The 17430-nt window shown below is 30.8% G+C and overlaps 1 protein-coding gene across 1 annotated transcript in view; it reads right to left on the bottom strand.

Annotated features, from left to right (window-relative positions):
- LOC106471919 (condensin-2 complex subunit H2-like) overlaps nucleotides 1-17430 on the bottom strand; it is a 35724-nt gene that overhangs the window by 13034 nt on the left and 5260 nt on the right. Inside the window, exons 2-6 of the mRNA XM_022401462.1 lie at nucleotides 6725-6953; nucleotides 6291-6392; nucleotides 5289-5344; nucleotides 3665-3746; nucleotides 2782-2942 (exon numbers count right to left, since the gene is read on the bottom strand). Coding sequence (XP_022257170.1) covers nucleotides 2782-2942; nucleotides 3665-3746; nucleotides 5289-5344; nucleotides 6291-6392; nucleotides 6725-6865 — 542 coding nt within the window. The 5' untranslated portion in view covers nucleotides 6866-6953. The remainder of the gene's footprint in view (nucleotides 1-2781; nucleotides 2943-3664; nucleotides 3747-5288; nucleotides 5345-6290; nucleotides 6393-6724; nucleotides 6954-17430) is intronic.

Below are 17430 nucleotides of genomic sequence, written 5' to 3'. Positions count from 1 at the left end.
AATTGAAATAAACCTAAATTACCCTTCTTTTCTTTCTAGAGTGACTTCAAATTGTAACCTGAAACTACATTCCTTTATCCTAAGTAGCTTTTATTTCATAACATTATACATCTATTTATAATTAAATTTTATTTTTTATTGCCCTTTGAATCATGTCCAACTAATACTTGCACAATATAAGTTGTAAATCACCTGCTGTATGTGTAACTCACATTACCCTATTGAATTACACAATGCATGGGCTACTCGTGAGTGTACCTTGTGGAAAAGTTTTATGTTAATTTTTATTTTACCTAATCTAACTTTAAAAGTTTCTAATTCTTACATTTCAGTTACTTTTATAATAATGAATAAAGAATACACATGAAAAACAAGTAATAAAGTATTTAGCTGGGTCTTCTTTTTTCTGCTGTCAACTGTCAATGATACTTAACCCTACTTGTTTATACCAATGGTACTATTGCATTAAACAAGTTTTTACTTAATTAAAAAATGCACTAAATAGTACAGAACAATAACATGCAAAAAAACAGACAATGTACCTTAACTATCACAATTTTCTGGCTTTTTAACTATGCGACAAGAGCCATTCAAATTCATCTAAGCTCGTCTATGTGTTTCCCATGAGAATAAAGTTTGAATTGGAAGTGAAATAGACAAATCTCTGTACAGAAAACAATGTAGTATAAAAAATCATTTGATAGATTGAAACTTTTAATTTCTATTGGTTATAAATAATACAGTATTAAACATCAGAGAACTATTGGCAATTTCTGAAAGAAAGGATGTTACAAGCGGGTATGGCAAGGGGGTCTGATTTTCCACTTCATAGCTCTGTAATCAAATAAGATTGAAAGCTATTAGAATTATGCTTTGCTTGAACAATGACAATTTTTTAATATTGCTTCATAAAACTAAACATGTATAATATCTAAATTTGGATTATCAGCTATGATCTTGCGTCAAATTTATTTGTGAACCATGATAAGAAAGTAGTATAATTAAATTTTTAATGAAACTCACTAACACATTTTCACACGCTCAGAAAAAGATGCCTGTAGCGAAAGTGTTAATTCTTTTAACTACGACTTACTTATGATGTAAGTAGGTATGCAACTCTCGTGAAAAGTTCTTTACAAAACTGAAACTAGTGGAAGAAATTCTTTTAAACTTGAGATGAAAGGTCTTATAAGTAAGTAGTTTTTGAAAAATAAGATATTTAATTTTGATTTTTTCTAAAGCAGTGTTTTTCTCATGCTTTTTTTTTCTTTTCATATGTTGTCTATCCAACATGCAAAGTAATTTTCATTTTAAGATTAAATTCTTATAATGTCTTGATAGTTATCATATGTTTTTTAAGAAAAATCTTTATATTTCATCTGTTATTTTCACTAACGAATATCTGTATGGATTAAGTCGATTTGACCAATCTCATAACCACCATAAAAAATTAGGAAATCAATATAAATTATGCCTTTTTTGTTCTAGAATGACTACAGATTATAACACGAAAACATAAATGTTTCGACTAAATAGCTTAAATCTCATAACATTTTACATTTATATATTATTTTTATTAAATTGACCTTTCAGCTGTGCCTGGCTAACAATTCAGAAGTTACAATGACACAGTGCATGTGCACTCATGTTACTGTATCCAATAATATAAAACTGACCTTTAGTCTCTACAAATTAACTTGTCTTGAATGTGTTTTAGAGGACTAGTATTTTGTAAAATAGTCATATTTCAATTATTATACATTATATATGTATATAGATTATTACTATTTCAAATAACTTCTTAAACTTATTTTTCTTAGAACATAGAACGGTAAATAAAGAAGTAAGGTAAACAATTATCTCTTCTAGTTATGACCTTTGTACTTGGTTGCTGCTTGTCGTACCTTGCTTAGCCTTAAGAAATTTTGCATATGAAGAATGTGAAATGATATAATTTTTTTCAGGCTTTATATATATACAATTGAATAACCAAAAAATCATAAATTACTATATCGATACCACAGAACTCAATTATAATTTATCAATCTCAGAAACTAAGCTGTATTTAGGTAAAATAAATATGAAATTTCGAGCAGACTAAAGCCTCAACTTACCTCTATGGCATCTTGCATCGAAAGAATGAAATAACGCAGTCATATTCGATTGGTTATTCACGTCATATATAATGACCATTTCCAAAAATGGTAAAGAGGTGATCGGGGCCACTGAATTTGATTCGTACATGAGATATCTCAACAAATAAAAAAGATGGATTCTTATTTTATATTTTACTTTGTCAATATTGGTAATTTGAGTTCCTAATTCGTACAAAACTGTCTAATTTGTATTTTCACATCACAAACATTGTTGCATATCACGTGACATAAAAATCGATGTTTAGGTGTATAACAGTAAAATTTTAGTTATAATCTACAGTTTGATACCAAACTTAATGACATAAAGTCATAAAATAGTAGTTCAATAAAATTTTGAATGCGAGTCAACAAACTCGATGATATGGCCTTTGACCCCTGTGGAAAGGGTTAATGTAGACTAAATCAACATTAGGCTATCTTTTCTTTACCTCTTTCACCGCAAAACTTATACATACACAACAAAAAGACACGTTTTAATATTTCACAACTTGTCTAAAACTGGTAAACTTTAGGAACTTTGAACGGGGACTTTCCTTCCTTCATTATAGTACAAAGTTCCAAACTCCTATGAGGGTGACATATATATACATGTGCCTATGGTAGTGAGAGTTAATAACTTTCTTACTTGTACAATGTTATGTTTCCCTTTTCTGACTCTTCCAAAGGAATGAGAGACGTAGGGGTTCTGGGCAAAAACTTTATTCCTGGTTTTCTTTTATTACCATTAGAAAAGTCTTCCACAAGATCTAAGTTTTTCTGTTCTTTCAAGTCATCCAGTGATAGAAACTAGGATACAACAAGGATATTCCAGCACTTTTACTTTAAAGTCTATAAGACAGCTTATAGTATTTCAAGAATTTGATATTCAACGTGTGACAAGAAATTCGGAGATTTAAAATCTAAGATTAAATCATAGCAGATCAGTTTTTCTTCTTTAACTTAGTATCTCATATTACACAGATAATATTAATATCCCATACACAAAGTAAATAAAATAATTTTTTCAAATATTAATAGAAATTACACACACAAACACTACAAATACATTTACTATAATAATAGTATTTAATAATTACACTAATCATACATTAAATTTTTATCTTTAATATATATATATATATATTTCAACATCAAATTTTGAGAACTTCAGCATATATATATATAAAGTTTATAGTAACATAACATACGGGTCAGCATTATAAATCCACTTCCATATAACCAGTTTTAAGAGCATATAGGTGAAAATTACATGACTGTCAAATTTGAAAAGTGGTGTGGTAACAAAAAATATAATCCATCAACAGATGGTTACTGATCTATTAACACCGTTATTCAATGGCCATAATATACTCAATACCTATCATATGGGAAAGAAAACCTTGTTTCTTTAGAACTGTGAATCAGTGCGAGTTTTGACCCGTTTTCATTATTTTTAGCCAAAAAACTACTGGAAAATGAAGACGTGGGACAATTTCAGTGGAATGATTAGACAACGCTTTGATACTTACATCTATATCATTGCTTTGGTTTCCAAATGTAACATCTTTATCTTTACCCTGCTCATCTACCGATCCTTGTTGAATAAGTTTCCTATCAAAACAAAATCAATAATTGTTATTATTATTAATTATTTCACCATCAACCACTTAATCCACCTATATTTACAAATACATCTTAGACAATTATCAACAAAATGAAAATGTTTTCTCACTGCAAGGATATAATTTAAGCAAGAACATAGCATGTCAACACAAAAATAAATAAAAAAAAAAGAAGAGTTAAAGGGATATTGGAAAGAATGCATAAAAGTTTGATAACATTCACCACAAAATAAGTTATAGTATGATTTAAAGTTGTATTATTCAGTCACTAAATTGGAATTATTTTTTTAATTTTAAAAATGTTTGTGTTTACACTCTGGTTGAGTATAGTCAATAACAACAGCTTCTTTTGAATAAACTGCTTAACTGCAATGACATACTTACTTGCGTTACTCTGTAAAAAGTACAAATTGTTATAAAAACAAGGCTTTTTTTTTACTTGGTTAAGTTGATAACTTTGTTGCTCCAAGCAGCTGAGTAATCAAATGAAGTGGAGAGCTGAAAATAAATGCTGCATTGTTCATTATATAGCCTTGCTTATTTCAATGTGTTAGATAGAAACAAATAAAAAAACAAAAATTAATCTTGATTGATATTTGGTGAACTTAGTTACCTTTTCAAATAAAAACTTTTACAAGAAGCCAAATCCTTTAAAAGTTTATTATTCAAAAGAAGGGAGTACCAAATGTCAGTTTCATCTAATAAGCAGACAGAAGGTAGGCTTAGGGAACCTCAAGCTAGAAGTAAGGCAGTCTTTCTTTGATGCATACAAATGAATTACATGCCATATAAAAATTTCCTTTTTAGATTTATATAGTTAAAAAGAAAAAATACTTAAGAACCCAATAATGCATTTCAAAGTTCTGAAACAGGATTCATTTTGATGCTTCAGATACTTACACGTTTGCAAATCACAAATGTGCCTAAACAAGTGTTTCTGACAAAATTATTTTAACATTTGATTTTCTTCAATAGTTTTAAGTATGCTGTATAATATATTAATGCAAGAAAACCATTTCATTCAGGATTTATAAATATTTAAAAATTGATTTAGCTATATGGTATCTTGTGACATATTTTGGTGTAAGTTTAATCTTGTGCCTGTGTGATAACAAGTCTAAAAAATTATCTTGAATAAAGCTCTAATTTCAATCATTGCACTATATTTAGAAGTTATTTTTAGTATCCCTTTATATAATTAATTTTGCATTTTTACTGTAGTTAAAAAATACATAACTTTCATGTAAAATTACATATTTAAGAAAAATTATACATACCAGTACTACATAAGTGTAGATACAGTACCTTATACAATCAGACTACAATACTAAAATAAAATATTTTCTTTATAGATGATTGAAATTATCACAACATGCTAGTTTTTCAAAAGAAGCTATTGTCAGACTAAATAAGACACTATTTTTAAATAAGTTTCTTTTTTAAAATATTGTAATATTAATCAAGCTTATGAGAAAGCTTTTCATGAAGCAGTACCAAAGACTAAAATAAACTACATATACAAATCACCTACTTTTTACTACTAAGAAGGTCCAACATTTGAAAAACCAGGTTATAAAGATACTCCACCTGCAAAAAAAGTTGTATTTAATTATTTTTTAAGCAAATGCTACTTTATTTTCTTGCAACTTTGAATACTAGAAAGTCATAAAGTTTTAATTCGCTTAGATGTGTTAGTGAAGTAACTTCAAGATTACAAGTTGAGCTCCCTAACCACCTGGCCATGCCGGGCCAAATGAATTTTGAAAAATAATCTTTTATACAACAATGAAAAACATATCCAATTAACCATCACCCGATGGAGACCTATGGCCAAAACTAACTGGTTACATTATATAAAATGTTTTATTTGAAAAGTTTTTTGTAGAAGTAAAGTTTAATAACTTAATATACCAAAAGTTGTTAAAAATATCAAAGTACCCTCAGAAGAATACTAAATTGAATTGATGTTGTAACTTATAATGATTATTATAAATCATAAAAAATATTAATTACAATACTGATTAGTGAGATTACTAGTAAGTACAGGATAACATAAAATAAATACTTTAAAGTATAGAAATAATAAAATAAATCATAATGGGAATAACTGAATAGTTGGAATAATACAAAATGGCAATAATCGGAAACACTATTTTTCGTTAATTAATCATAATTTTGAATGACCAATTACTTTGTGTGACACTAATCAAAGTGACTGACACCCATAAATTAATCAAGTTAAATGCCCAAAACTAGCCAACAGATCGTTTTTATAACTTTTTGAAGATATTCCAAATACTTTAATACCCTTATGTATCGCAAACCTCAAAAAATAATTTTGACTTTTGACACACTCACACAAACCCGACACAAATTAAATAGAGAAACACAAGCATATATTCTATTCATGAGAACCAAAAAAGTAACACAAGTACTAAGTCTTCTCGCAGAAATTAAAATGGTGTGAATAAAACCTTAAAAATAATTTATTTTACAGATATTTCACAGTTATCAGTATCACATAAAAAATTACCTTTTTACTATAAACACAAGTTGAACCTTGTATAAGAAGAGCTGCTTGAGCAAAGTTGAGAGTTGTAATTCCATCATTAAAAGTCAGTGTTAGTCCTTCAAGCTGTAATAAGTTTGATAGTATAACTGCAAAGCTTCTGAATAATACATTTTATTTAATTTAGAAAATAAATGTATAATTATACATCTGGTTAATTTTGGTTGTGGTTTTATTTGCAGTTCAACACTAAAGGTAAATAATGTAAACAGAATAAATTTTTACAAATAAAATGATTAGTTGAACATTTCACAATTTTTTACCTAAAAAGAAAAAAAAAAGATTTACAAAAAAAAATTCATATCAAACTTACAGCAAGTTTCATTAAAACATAAAAAGATACATAAAATTAATTGTATGATGAGTTTAAAATATCAACTTAAAACTGATTAACTTACTTCTGCAAGGTACTCTTCCAGGTATGCTGCGATGTCTATCTCCCAGTTTTTTGTTAAATCTCTTATTGGATTTAAAAGATGAGCAAATCTGACTTCAATATCTCCACATGCATTGGTCTCTTGTGAACTGACAGGTGCCATCTCAAGAATGTATATATAGCAAAATTCAAAATTTCCTGTTTTTGATTTTTTTGCCTCTTTTATCAGTTCACTACACAATTCTTAACATCTGTGTGGAAATAGTATTCACAATTTTAGCAAAAAATGAAAAAATAAAAGCTAATTTATTTATCAAGTTTCCTAAGTTACTATTAAAAATATATCAATATAAACAAAACACAGTAACAGTGTACATATTGTAAAAGACTGCATGTCTATCTACACATATTTCAGGAAGTCTAAAGTTACTTACTGAAGGTGACTTTTCCCATCAACAAGAGACCACAATGATATATATTGCTTTCTTTCTCAGTGTTCTAATATTCTGCTGCAAATCACACATACACGTAGTCCTTCAAGTCTGACAGTGTCACCACATTGTCACTTCAAAGCATTCATAAAACAAGTTTTGGTAAGGCTTATTAAAGCCTCCATCAAGCCTGTCATGGTGCCTACTGCTTTGGTCTATTACTGATCCTTTTAACCAAGAAATAAATACTTTGAAATTCAGATCCTATTATTATTTGTCATGGCATTGGCCACACGGTTAGATGTTGTTTGTATACACAGACAAGCTCACAGATACTTTTGTGTCTGTTGGCTGATATGGATCTGATACTCTAATTTTAACTGGCCTAAACTAGCAACATTACACCCATAGTACAATGGTTTCAAACTAACTATTTTTGTATATAGACATCAGATATTTGTAAATGAAAACCTATGTCTATGATTTAACCATATGATTAAAGGGTTAAACCAATTTGGCTACTTCTCGTATGGAAAATGATACACAGTTCAACAATACTTATGATAACTCTGAGCTTTCTTAATATATCTTCATAACAATTGGTGAGATTTTGCTAAAGATTACAAGTAATTTGTACACAAAGAATGAGACTATTTTAATTAGATTTATTATTGTATTATAGTTATTTGCACTCAGACTCTGAATATTTCAAGTATTATCATCAACATATTATGCAATGACATGTTTAAAATTAAAAATAGAAAATGTCCATACCTTTTAATTTTTCATCAAATAATCTTGAAGATATTCTTAGTTTATATATATTTTTTAAGAAAATGTTTATTTTTTTGATATTTTATTTTCTTTTCCTATCCTTTAGCATTATTACTTATTGCAACACACATGAATGAGCATTCTAGGAGCTTCCTCGACAGTGAAAGTTTAACTGCCATCAGAACATTGAGATATTTGCGTACCACACTAAGCCTGATAAATCGAGGCAGTTTGGCTATATTGTAAAAAATTTATTAAACCTTTCTAATATGCATTTTAAAACATAATTAATTAAAATATAAAACTAAACCCTAAATTTAATTGTTTATCTGACATATTTACAGGTGAGAAATACTGCTAAAGCACTAGCATGGATGCAAGCAGCAACAAAGCTAAAAGCGTTTGACAAGTTCTCTATGAAATTCTTCTTGCCAATTTTAAAATAGTATTTCAGAATTTGGTCTTTCTATTGGTTACAAACATCTATTTCAATCAAGTATAATTGGCTGAGAAATTGGAACTGTATATGTAGAAATAGATGTGGCACCTTTCAAGAATTCCAAGAAATTTATTTCTCATTCCTCCCATTGTTCCATAAGAGGCTTGAAAGAACAATGTGTAAACACAGCAATTAACCTAATTTCAGTCTATACATAGAAATGTAGTGTTCAGAAAGAACTATTTAAGTTATAAAGATGAAAAGTTAAAATTTTCTGAACTCATGCGTCAAATTGAAGTTTAAGAATTTTTCTTTAAGGTTTCTTTTGAAATAAAGGAATTAAAACTTAGATAGTATAAAACTTTGAACTATAATGTAAACTTTAATGCTAGTTTCATTGTGCATTGATAGCAAGATTACTTAATTAAATTTTGAATGTAACAACGTAAAATCTCATAACATGAGCAGTACAGGGAAGCTCGGAATTATATGGTTAAAGTTTCAATTACAAAATCAGATATTAATTATTAGCAAATTTAGACTAACAAGAAGATTTTTAGCAAATTTGATTGTGACCTAAGTTACATTCTGCATGACACAAGGCTGCAAAGACTGCCATACTGGTCAGAGGAGGTCATAATTCGGAGGTACGCTATGAACATGTACCAGTTTAGCATGTGAAACTATTTTGTTGATAGAATAAAAGTACAATTCAGTCAATACAAATTTTTTTTATTGTTTAATTTTCTAAAGCAATTTTCCCTTCTGCTTTACCCATGAAGTCCATGGGTTAGTACGGTCCTGAATGGACATACTTATGAAGCAAGTATATCGCAAGGGAAAAACCAATGAGCAATCTTGTGGAAACACCCAATCTCAACAGTGTGCATTATTAGCCATGGAAATATAGTATTTTATGATAGCATCATGGCCATACAATATGAATTTGTGATGCATTAAGTATACCTGAACAGGCAACACTCACTACAGAGCAGAATCCTAACAGTAAAGAAAAGGAACATGCCCTTGAAAGGAAGTACATACAAAGATAACTTACCCAGTCACAGTCTTACCACAGTTTGAAGGATGGTAACAGAAGCAAGACAGTATCTGACATGGAAGAAACAGCCATATGAAGCAAATAGTGGGAGATGAACACATGAGAAGTAGTCCACATGGACAACAGAGGTGAGATGCTAGAGAAAAGGTAATGTACCTGATCTGATGTGACAACACATGGAACAGATTTCAGGAAGAAGAAGATGAGGAGGAATAAGCCAAACCCAATTGGTAAGTGTTGAAGAAGAAAGATCACGAACAGAGGAATGTTGCCAGGAGATGAAAAGGCGGGAACAAGAACCACAAAAGGAAGCCATGCAGCAAATGTAACAATGAAGAGCATGTACAGGACATAGAAGCCTATCCAGGTCAGACCTGGAATAAAGGTGGGAAATGGAAGGAAGAATTACCTTCACGAGCTGCCAAATTCTTGGGATGGAAAGATCAATCCAGATAAAGGAGAAAATATGCAGATTGGTACAAAGTGCAGGAGACATTAATGGCAAATATATCAGATCAACAATGTCCTTAGGCTAATAGGAGTAGGAAGAAGGTCTTAAGGAGCAAGTAAAACAAACAACAGGAGGACAAAGTTACAAAAGAAGGTAAAGTAAGGCAGTAAAGAACCACATTGATATCCCAATCCAGAAAGACTGCTCAACGAGGAGGTCTAATATTCCAGAAGGAATGTAACAACATTGATAGGATAGGGGAGGTAAACACAAGACAGCACAAAAAAATGGAAGGTGTATGATAAGCCAGCTTGATAACAGGCGATAGTTGAGACTGAAGTCCCATGATCAAACAGTCAAATGAGGTAATCGGTAATATAAGGAACAGTGGGACGAGAATGGGAAAACTCTAACATAACAACCAATGGTGGAAGACGTTCCATTTACTTTGATAAACTGGCACTGAGGAAGGGCAAAAGTAATGAGCTGAAAATGAAGTGACCCACTGAGATAATCTGGATCTCCTTGCCAAGGATCTGATAAATACTAGGCATGAAGATAGAGGGTATGAAGGGCAAGATGAAATACCGGTAACTGAGGTAGAAGGAGAAGGAATGGAGTGAGAAGAAGGGTGGGGCAGTATGGAGTTGAAACCTGGGTTGTGCCAGCCAGTAAGAAGCAATCAGAAGAACCTGACACAAGATGGCATAGATTATTGAAATCACCCTGGAAAAATGACAAATGGGAGGATAAATATGGCTGAATGCATCAACAACTAGGGCTTGTGGTTGAGAAACAAGACCCCCCCCCAAAAAAAAATGGTAACTTGGCATTGAGAAAGGTGGTAAATGCATCCTGATGAGGCATACCCCACTGTGAGCATACCCACTGGTATACATGAGGATCAAGGGACCACTCCATGGGATGAATTATGTTATCAGTCTGGAAAGACAATCTGCCACAAGGTTGAGAGCACCCAGAACATGATAGCTGACAGGCTCTATAGCTCTGTGTGATAGAAGAGCCTGGACTGCCTTGGACAGATCAATTTCAAGGACTTTCTAAGCACACACAGAATGTTATTCAAGCACTATTTGGATGCTAAGATCTAAATCAAAATCAATTGGAATTCACTGAAATTTAATAAAATGTAGACTATGAATGTAGACTAAAAAGAAAAGAACAATTTTATTTATTGTGCTCAACTCCACAACATGCATTAAAGTTAGATATATCAGTATGTTTTGCTATTGTAATATTTTGCAATACATTTCAAGTATTCTTGCTAAAAAAAAGGCCCATTTTCAAGCACTTTTGAACCCTTTAAATTCCAATCTCAATTTCAAGGACTTTCAAGGATGCATATGCACTCTGGGCAATAGGATCCCGAGGTAATAGGAAAGATATGGGTATGAGACACAACAAGTGTAGTGAAAGGAACTGGATGGCAAGTCCTTTTGACAAGACCTGAAGAATCCATGATCAGTAACAAATTCCTGCCACATGTGAATAAAATCAGTCAAACAAGCCCCAACCATACTGGAACCCAAAGGATATTCAGTGGTACCACTAGAGATGCTGAGACCTGCATTAATAAAAACGAAGATCGGTGGAACCCCTAGTGCGAGAAACAGGTAAAGGACAGAAGGGTGTTAGATGTGGAACACGAGTTTGCAATGGCTCAGGTTGAGACAAATGAGAAACCAAGGACACTATAATCTACCAATGGTTATTTTGAAATTGTTTCACAGTTGTTATCACAGAGTACATGTAACTGACTGTGGTACTGTTGGCTGCTTGATTGACTACAGCATTCACTGTTGTTTTTTACCTGAATATGTTATAGTTGGAGATACAGTTTAAATTGTATTTAAGTCTTACTATTATATTTTAGTTAATTATGTATTACTTATGTTTTAAAATGCATAATTGAAAGGTTTAAACATTTTTAAAATATACATCATACTTTGCTTCAGTTCTCAAGGCTCATGGTATTACACAGCACACTAAAATTTTGTCAAAGGGTTGCACTTGTCTGCCAGAGACACTGTAATATGTCTTGAAGTCACCACAGACTTTTGTGGAGATGAAAAAGAAATAGTAAAGGACAAGAAAGGAAAATAAAACATTAAGAATTAGCTAAATGTGAAAAGGAAAAGACCCAAAAATACTTCTATAACAAAAACAATATCTTTAGATATCCTACAAAAAATTAAAATGTATGTACTTTGTTTCTATTTCCTAATTTTAATCATTTCATTGCATTGTACGTTGATGATATAGCTAGTTAGTGATATGGTAGATAAAATGAAAAATAAAATATAAACATTTACCTTAAAAAACTTTTGATATTCATTTAGGATGTTCTAGAGGTCATGCAAATAAAATATGAAAACTATAAGATGAAGGAAAGTATTTTTATACTTAAAATGAAAATCATCTTGCACTCAAACAATTTTAATAGTTTGAGTGCAAATAACTACTATAAATAAATAAATAACATTTTTACTGAAAAAACATAATTATAATAATGTCAATCTTTGTGTACAAAATACTTATAAACTTTAACAAAATCTTACAAGGTTTTGTGAGGAATGCTTAAGAGTTACTGTATGTTTTTTGCATAAATATCCTTCCCCAGTGGAAGTGATACAAACTGCATCAGGCAGTGCTGAAAGGTTAAAGTTGATAATTTTGGAATATTATATTTTTTTAGAATTAAGTTTTTTAATCCTTTTGGTTATTTTTCCTAATTCTTTCATATATTGAATTTAATAACATTGATGTTTATTGTATTGTTTATTGATGCTTGCACCTAGTCCTTGCCAGATATGGGTTTACTAGCTGTTTTTGTAAGTGATAAAATTTCTAGTTGTTTGAAATTTTTATTTTGGATTTCTGTTATATTATAATTAATTGTTTTTGTTTAACCCTGGTTGTAGCAGCATTTTGTTTTAGTCTGTTACACCTTTCCCATTAGTCAGCAGTTCAAAGTTAAAGACATTGGCAGATAGCTTTCACAGCTTTGCCCTAACAGAGACAGCAAGTTTGATGGCAATACTTTGATTACTTGAATAGTAAGAATAATTTTAAACCCTATTTTGAATTAGTTAGTTATTTTTGTGATAGTCAATTTAATCATGATTTTGATTAATCAACTGTTGAAATGATTGAAAATGCTAATTTGATTAGTCAACTACTTTCATGATAATTGATATAATCAGAATTTTGACTACTCAATTGTTGGAATTATCAAAAAGTTATAATTAGGAACACTATTTCCATTAATCAATTTAATTATAATTTCAAATAACTGATTAGTTTACATGACACTAATCAAAAATAATATCTGTTCATAGGAAATCAATTACATCATTTAATCGATTTAAACTGCCCAGCTGAAAAAGTGGGGTATCTCAGGGAACAGTATTGTTACGTCTCTGTTCTTTTGTTAATTTTCCGTAAAAATTCTTTCTGAAGAAACTTTAGCGATACAAGTCCTTTCTTAAATAAAACTAGTTTATTCTTTCTTAATACAACTTTGCAATACACTTAATTTCCACAGTCACGCTATAACTTAAACAAATGCTATAATTCACAACAAACGATTCATGTGCTTGACTCAAGTGTCCATCTCTATCTCTGTCTGCAATTCAATTCCCATCACTTCTTGGCGGTCTTATATACAAGAATACCGCACATCTAGTAAACACTCGAGCATTCACGAACCTTCGAGAATATCATGACATGTTACTAGCGTCACGTGACTTCCGCTATTGTAACAGTATTATGAACTTGCTTTTTTTTATTGACACCAATGGCATAGATGAAAGAATGGTCAATAAACTGCTTAGCTGATGATATTAAGGTCATGGCTACTGCTGATTCTGAGGAAGATGCTGTTGCTTTACAAAACAATTTGTTTTTTGGTGAGTTGGGCTAATAGATGGCAGATGACTTTTAAATGCAAAGTAATGCAGGGGGTTATTATAATTTAATTTATAAGTATAATTATTGTGGGAATAACCTTAGTGTTGTGGAAGAAAAGGATCTTGATGTTGTTGTTAATTAGTCTCTTACGTCATCCAAGCAGAGAGCTATTGCCAAGGGCAAGGCAAATAGGATTTTATGTTATATTTACAAAACACTGAATATAATTCTAAAGAGGTATAATTTCATTGTACAGGTCACTGGTTAGGACTCATTTGAAATAACATATTAAGTCTTGAGTTCCGTACCTTAACAAGAACATTGAGTTGTTGAAAGCAGTTCAAAGTTGGGTTACTAGAATGATACTGTTGAAAATATTGTCATAAGAGAACAGGTTAAGATCAATGAAATTTTTTCTTTTGAAAAAAAATGAGTTAGAAGAGATCTGATTAAAATATTTAATATTGTCATGGTAATTGATATGTCAATACATCATCTATTCTCATACTTAATGGTACACAAATACAAATTGTGGCAGGGTTGAAGTCATCTTTAAACTAAAGTTTTTACTTTTGTAACAGGGTGGTCGGCCTTTGGAATGGGTTACTTTCAGATGTAGTGGTGGTGATTGTAAATTTAAGGGAAGACATGCTAAATATTTATGATAAGGGTTGGCTTTGAGAGTTTTTGTAGTTAAGTTTAGTGGATGGGACAGCCTCAATGACCCAAAAGGCCACTTGTCCTTAAATGTTGTGTGAAATATAAATCATGCCTTATTCTAAAATTGAAAATAAAAAAATTATACTATGTTTTTTATTCATTAATATAACCATAAAACTGAACATTAAGTACCTTTATGCAAATGTAGGATAATTCAAAACATCTTGGATTTTGCTTATACATTTCATGTAATAAAATTAGAACACGGTTTTTGCTAAGCAAGGGTAAGATTGAATTGTAAATAGAGATGATTTGAATTGCAAGGTGGAATTCAATACTGAACAAATTATTTCTTGAGACAGAAAGGGACAATTTGGTCCTTCAAGGCTGTCTTTACACATCCACTCTTGAGAAAGTAAAAAATTAAACCTCTCATTCATTTTTCAGAAAGTTATTAATTCCTCTCTTTACCTCTTGTAAAATGTTGGCCTACACTATTGCTGACAGAAAATCATTCTGTAAATCAGTCATCTTGTTAGAAATATTAAGCTGTCTTAGCTTGTCTTATCCAAAACTTGTTAATTTTAATAACATTACCTCTTACCCATCTTTTCTCAGTGGAAAATAAGTCGAGATGTTAATCAATTCATACAAAAAACCCTTCCATCCCTCAAATCATCCCTCTTCTGAATCCTTTCCAATAAGTTACTACCCTTTCTTAGCTAAGGAAACCAGAACTGTATACAGTATTCCAAGCAACACATAACTAGTGATCTATATATATAGATAGATCTTTTGCTACTTATAACATAGTCTATAAAGTCACCTAAAATAGCTTTATTATTAGCAACAGAACACTGCTTCGATGACTTTATATGATAACATTATAGCTATCAAAAGTTATATTTTACAAAATAAATTACCATTATTCCAATTTTAAGTTGTTTGATTTTGTTTTTAGGTTACATAAATAATATTCAAAATATTACATTTTTCTTTCAATAAGTACTCGTTTGCCTAATAAATAAAATGTTTTACAAATCTTCATTTTTTTCCCTTGGTTGGTTATAAAGCAGTTGAGTACCTGCATAGTTATAGATACAACAGTCAGGGCTCCAATTTTGTTCTAAACATCTTTATTAAAGTGCAGAACAGTACTGAATAAAATGTCTGAAAAAAGGTACACAGTACTGTTGCAACAGGTGACTCACAAGTGAATAAAGCTTTATTTCTTAGTATTCAACGATACATGAGCTTGACCTATAGGTTTGAGATATTCAGTATCTCATTGTGTATGTGCACTGCATTCAGGTACTATGCATTAGGCACTGTAGGTGGTGTGTTATTGTTTGCATGTTATCTTAGTTCATCTGAAATGTTATATTGAAAATTAATTATTTTGATACAATATGTAAAAGGGGAAGCATTATGGTTAATAACAGAGATTTTTAGAAAGCATGTTTCCAAAATAAACTTTTTTTAAAGGTTAGCATGATCCCAGAGTTTGATAAATTATTAAATATGAATGACTGGCTTTAAGTGTTTTTTCTTCAAAAGTTTAGTGGATGGGTGAAGCCTAATGGACCAATATTTTAAGGGCTCAATTTTAACAGTCGTATGAAATGACTAAACATTCTCTCGGACGACCAACTTAAAACCTTGTGTTGTCTGACAGACTAGCACCCTGGAACAAACCCTTACTCAAAATAACATTGCAGTCTACTGTACACTTATCCATGCCCATGCTACAAATGTAATGTTAACTCTGATCCTCAAACAAAATCATCAAAAATGTGAACCCCCACAAAAATATTTAAAAAGAATGTACTTTGTGCAAGAGAAATGTTGGTATAATCCATCAAAAGTGGCTGAAAGCATTAGGAAAAGTTTGCGTTTGTGACTGGCTAATAACGCTGTTTTAGTCACAAAACTTTCTATCATGGACGAACTGCACCTTTGTGCTGCTTCATGCACATACATTTTGTATGGAGTTCAACAGAGCATGAATGACTATATGTGGTACATAGTACAGTGTATACAGCTCAGTTACATTACCACAAATTGTATTGCAACATGTTTGTATGCATATATATGGGTGGGCAGGAATTCGCAACACAAACAAATGCTGATAATATGAATATTTAGTGAGATTAATTTCCAGTATAGATGTTTACAACAATAAAAACTAACATGGCTGTCTTAAGTTCTTACTGATAAACTTACAGTGGGAACTAAAATTACAAAATTTACAAAATCAAACTCAAAATTTTCATCATTAATTGTCACAGTTGAAACACTGACTCCCTTTCGATTATGCACGTATAGGCCTAAGACTAACATTAGACACAAAACCAATTGAGTGTAGGAAATACAAAATCCTAGCAACTGTGAGGAAAGCAGAAAAATCCTCAAATTAAACAGAACATAATAATGATAACTGTGAACATAATTTTATGTAAGTTTTCATCAGTATGAAACAGAGTAACAATAAATAGAGTAAACCTAGCTTTTCCTGTCTTCCAGTCAATACAAACTACTAGTATGAAAGAAAATACATATCAGCAGTGTGTGTGAGAATTCCAATCCAAGTCTAGTTTTACTACAGGCTGTACTTTACTGTATATGGTTGACAGGCCAAGCTGGTTAGAATAAAAACATTGAATGTGATTGGTCAAGATTGCTGTTCTGTTTAAAAGTTTTACAAGTCATTGACTGTTTGTTCCCTTAAGATACTACGTAACATTAGCATGGTTTGAGCTTATTTTTTCCAATGTAATGAAACATTCCAGGAAATAAGGTGTCAAAAATTAGTTGAATAAAGATGCAAAAATGCCAACTAAACATTAATTGTACTTTTTGGAAATACATATGCTATAAAAGCATCAAAATTCTTATAATTGGGTCTTTTTAGGGAGTTTGCACATCAATATTGTTATAATTGAATCTTATTTTTTGAGGGTCTATGTTGTTGTTTTTTTCAGAC

The sequence above is a fragment of the Limulus polyphemus genome, unplaced genomic scaffold (assembly GCF_000517525.1).
Source record: "Limulus polyphemus unplaced genomic scaffold, Limulus_polyphemus-2.1.2 Scaffold116, whole genome shotgun sequence".
Lineage (NCBI taxonomy): Eukaryota > Metazoa > Arthropoda > Merostomata > Xiphosura > Limulidae > Limulus > Limulus polyphemus.
Note: the sequence above shows the minus strand (reverse complement) of the source record. Positions and strands in the feature narration are given on the sequence as shown.